Below are 2,691 nucleotides of genomic sequence, written 5' to 3' on the forward strand. Positions count from 1 at the left end.
GGGGGGGACACGGTGCCACCAGGACGTGTCGGAGGGCGCTGCCACCACAACGCGCATTGCGACAAAAGCCGCACACGGTGACACCCAGCTCGGTGACACCCAGCTCGGTGACACCCAGCTCAGTGACACCCAGCCTGGTGACATCCAGCCCGGTGACACTCAGAGCGGTGACAGCTCGGTGACAGCCAGCTCGGCGTCACCCCGCCCAGTGTCACCCCGCCCAGTGTCACCACGTCACCCCGCAGCTGCCACCGCCCACGGCCGCCCTTTGTCCTGTCCCCAGCCTGTCCCCAGGAGCCTCCATGGCGGTGGTGGCCGCTCTGGGTTCCTTGGGCGTGGTGGCCCTGGGCACCTTGGTGGTGGCCCTGCTGCTGCAGTGGCTCTGGGATGGGCTGGTGGCTGTCACCCGGTTCCGGGCCACTTGTCACCAGCTGAACAAGTTCCCGGTCCCCCCCTGGCGCAATTGGTTGTTGGGACACACCGGAATGGTGAGGGGACAGTGGGGACAGAGGTGGTGGCAGCGGCAAAGGGACAGTAGGGACAGGGAGGTGGCACCTTTGAGGGGACAGCGGGGACAGGGTGGTGGCACTTGGGGGGACAGTGAGGTGATGGCACCTGTGAGGGGACAGAGGGAATGGGGTGGTGGCACTGGGGGGGGACAGTGAGGACAAGGTGTTGGCCCCTGTGAGGGTGAGGACAGGGTGGTGGCACCTGTGAGAGGACAGTGGGGACAGGGTGGTGGCCCCTGGGGAGGGACAGTGGGGACAGGGTGGTGGCACCTGTGAGGGTGTGGACAGGGTGGTGGCACCTGTGAGGGGACAATGGGGACAGGGTGGTGGCACCTGTGAGGGTGTGGACAAGGTGGTGGCACCTGTGAGTGTGGGGACAGGGTGGTGGCACCTGTGAGGGTGGGGACAGGGTGGTGGCACCTCCAAGGGTTTGGACAAGGTGGTGGCACCTGTGAGGGGACAGTGGGGACAGGGTGGTGGCACCTGTGAGGGTGTGGACAAGGTGGTGGCACCTGTGAGGGTGGGGACAGGGTGGTGGCACCTCTGAGAGTTTGGACAAGGTGGTGGCACCTGCGAGGGTGGGGACAGACACACGTGTCCCCGAGGCCAGCAGTGTCCCGAAGGCTCCCTGTGCCCGGTGACACAGCTGTCCCCTGCTGTCCCCAGGGCCAGAGCACGGAGCAGGGCCTGCAGCAGGTGGACACCTTGGTGGCCCGGTACCGTCACGGCTGCCTGTGGTGGGGATTGCCCTGGCTGCCCGTCCTGCGCCTCTTCCACCCCAGCACCCTCCGCCCGCTCCTCAGCGCCTCAGGTGGGACACCACACGTGTCCCCAGGGCCACCAAATGCCACCCCCCGTGGTGGCCCGTGGTGGCCACCGAGCTGTCCTTGAGGCTCCCAAAGGTGTCACTGTGGCCAGCCTCTGGTTGTCCCCCAGCCCCGGTCCTTTGGTGGCCGTGGGTGCCGGGAGAGGGTCCCCAGCCGGCTGTGGATGGGTGCAGGGTCCCCACCCAGGGGACCCGGTGCCACCCCGGTGAGTCCCCACCCTCCTGTCATTGTCCCCTGCAGCTTTCGTGGCCCCCAAGGACAAAATTTTCTACGGCTTCCTCAAGCCCTGGCTTGGTGAGTGGAGAGGGGGACAGTGGGGGCAGGAACAGCACCCCTGGGTGTCCCCAGGTGACTCTGGGAGTGTCACAGGGGNACAAAAGCAGAGCTCCGAGTGTCGCGGAGTGTTGTGGGGTATCGTGGGGAGTCCCTCCCTATGCCGGGTGCAGGGTGCAAGGAACAGGCTCGGGAATATCCCACAGGACAGGCGAATATCCCACGGGAATATCTCATGGGACACGGGAATATCCCACGGGAATATCCCATGAGACACTGGAATATCCCACAGGACACGGGAACATCCCACAGGACACGGGAATATCTCACAGGACACGGGAATATCCCAGGGGACACGGGAATATCCCACGGGAATATCCCACAGGACATGGGAGTATCCCACAGGACACGGGAATATCCCACAGGACACGGGAATATCTCACGGGAATATCCCATGGGACACGGGAATATCCCGCAGGACACGGGAATATCTTGCAGGACACGGGAATATCCCGCAGGACATGGGAATATCCCACGGGACACGGGAATATCCCACGGGACACGGGAATATCTCACGGGAATATCCCACGGGACACGGGAATACCCCATGGGAATATCCCACGGGAAACGGGAATATCTCACGGGACATGGGAATATGCCACAGAACATGGGAATATCTCTTGGGACACGGGAATATCCCACGGAGCACGGGAACATCCCACGGGACAAAGGAATATCCCTCGGGACTCGGGAATATCCCATGGGACACAGGAATATCCCTCGGAACACGGGAATATCCCTCGGAACACGGGAATATCCCATGGGACACGGGAATATCCCACAGGACACAGGAACATCCCTCGGGACATGGGAATATCCCACAGGACACGGGAATATCCCACGGGACACGGGAATATCCCATGGAGCACGGGAATATCCCACGGGACATGGGAATATCCCACAGGACATGGGAATATCCAGCAGGACACGGGAATATCCCAGAGGACACGGGAATATCCCACAGGACATGGGAATATCCCACAGGACACGGGAATATCCCACGGGACAAGAGAATATCCCAC

The 2,691-nt window shown here is 62.6% G+C and overlaps 1 protein-coding gene across 1 annotated transcript; it reads left to right on the plus strand.

The window, feature by feature from the left end:
• Nucleotides 1–259: 259 nt before the first annotated feature.
• Nucleotides 260–1,747, plus strand: LOC107199476 (cytochrome P450 4F3-like; the record flags this gene model as incomplete). The annotated part of the gene is made up of 3 exons (XM_015616798.3): nucleotides 260–488; nucleotides 1,176–1,320; nucleotides 1,577–1,747. Coding segments are annotated over exons 1-3 (502 nt in total), but the record flags the coding sequence as incomplete, so codon positions are not given.
• Between the last annotated feature and the right edge of the window lie 944 nt (nucleotides 1,748–2,691).

Source organism: Parus major, unplaced genomic scaffold (assembly GCF_001522545.3).
Source record: "Parus major isolate Abel unplaced genomic scaffold, Parus_major1.1 Scaffold785, whole genome shotgun sequence".
NCBI classification, from domain to species: Eukaryota; Metazoa; Chordata; class Aves; order Passeriformes; family Paridae; genus Parus; species Parus major.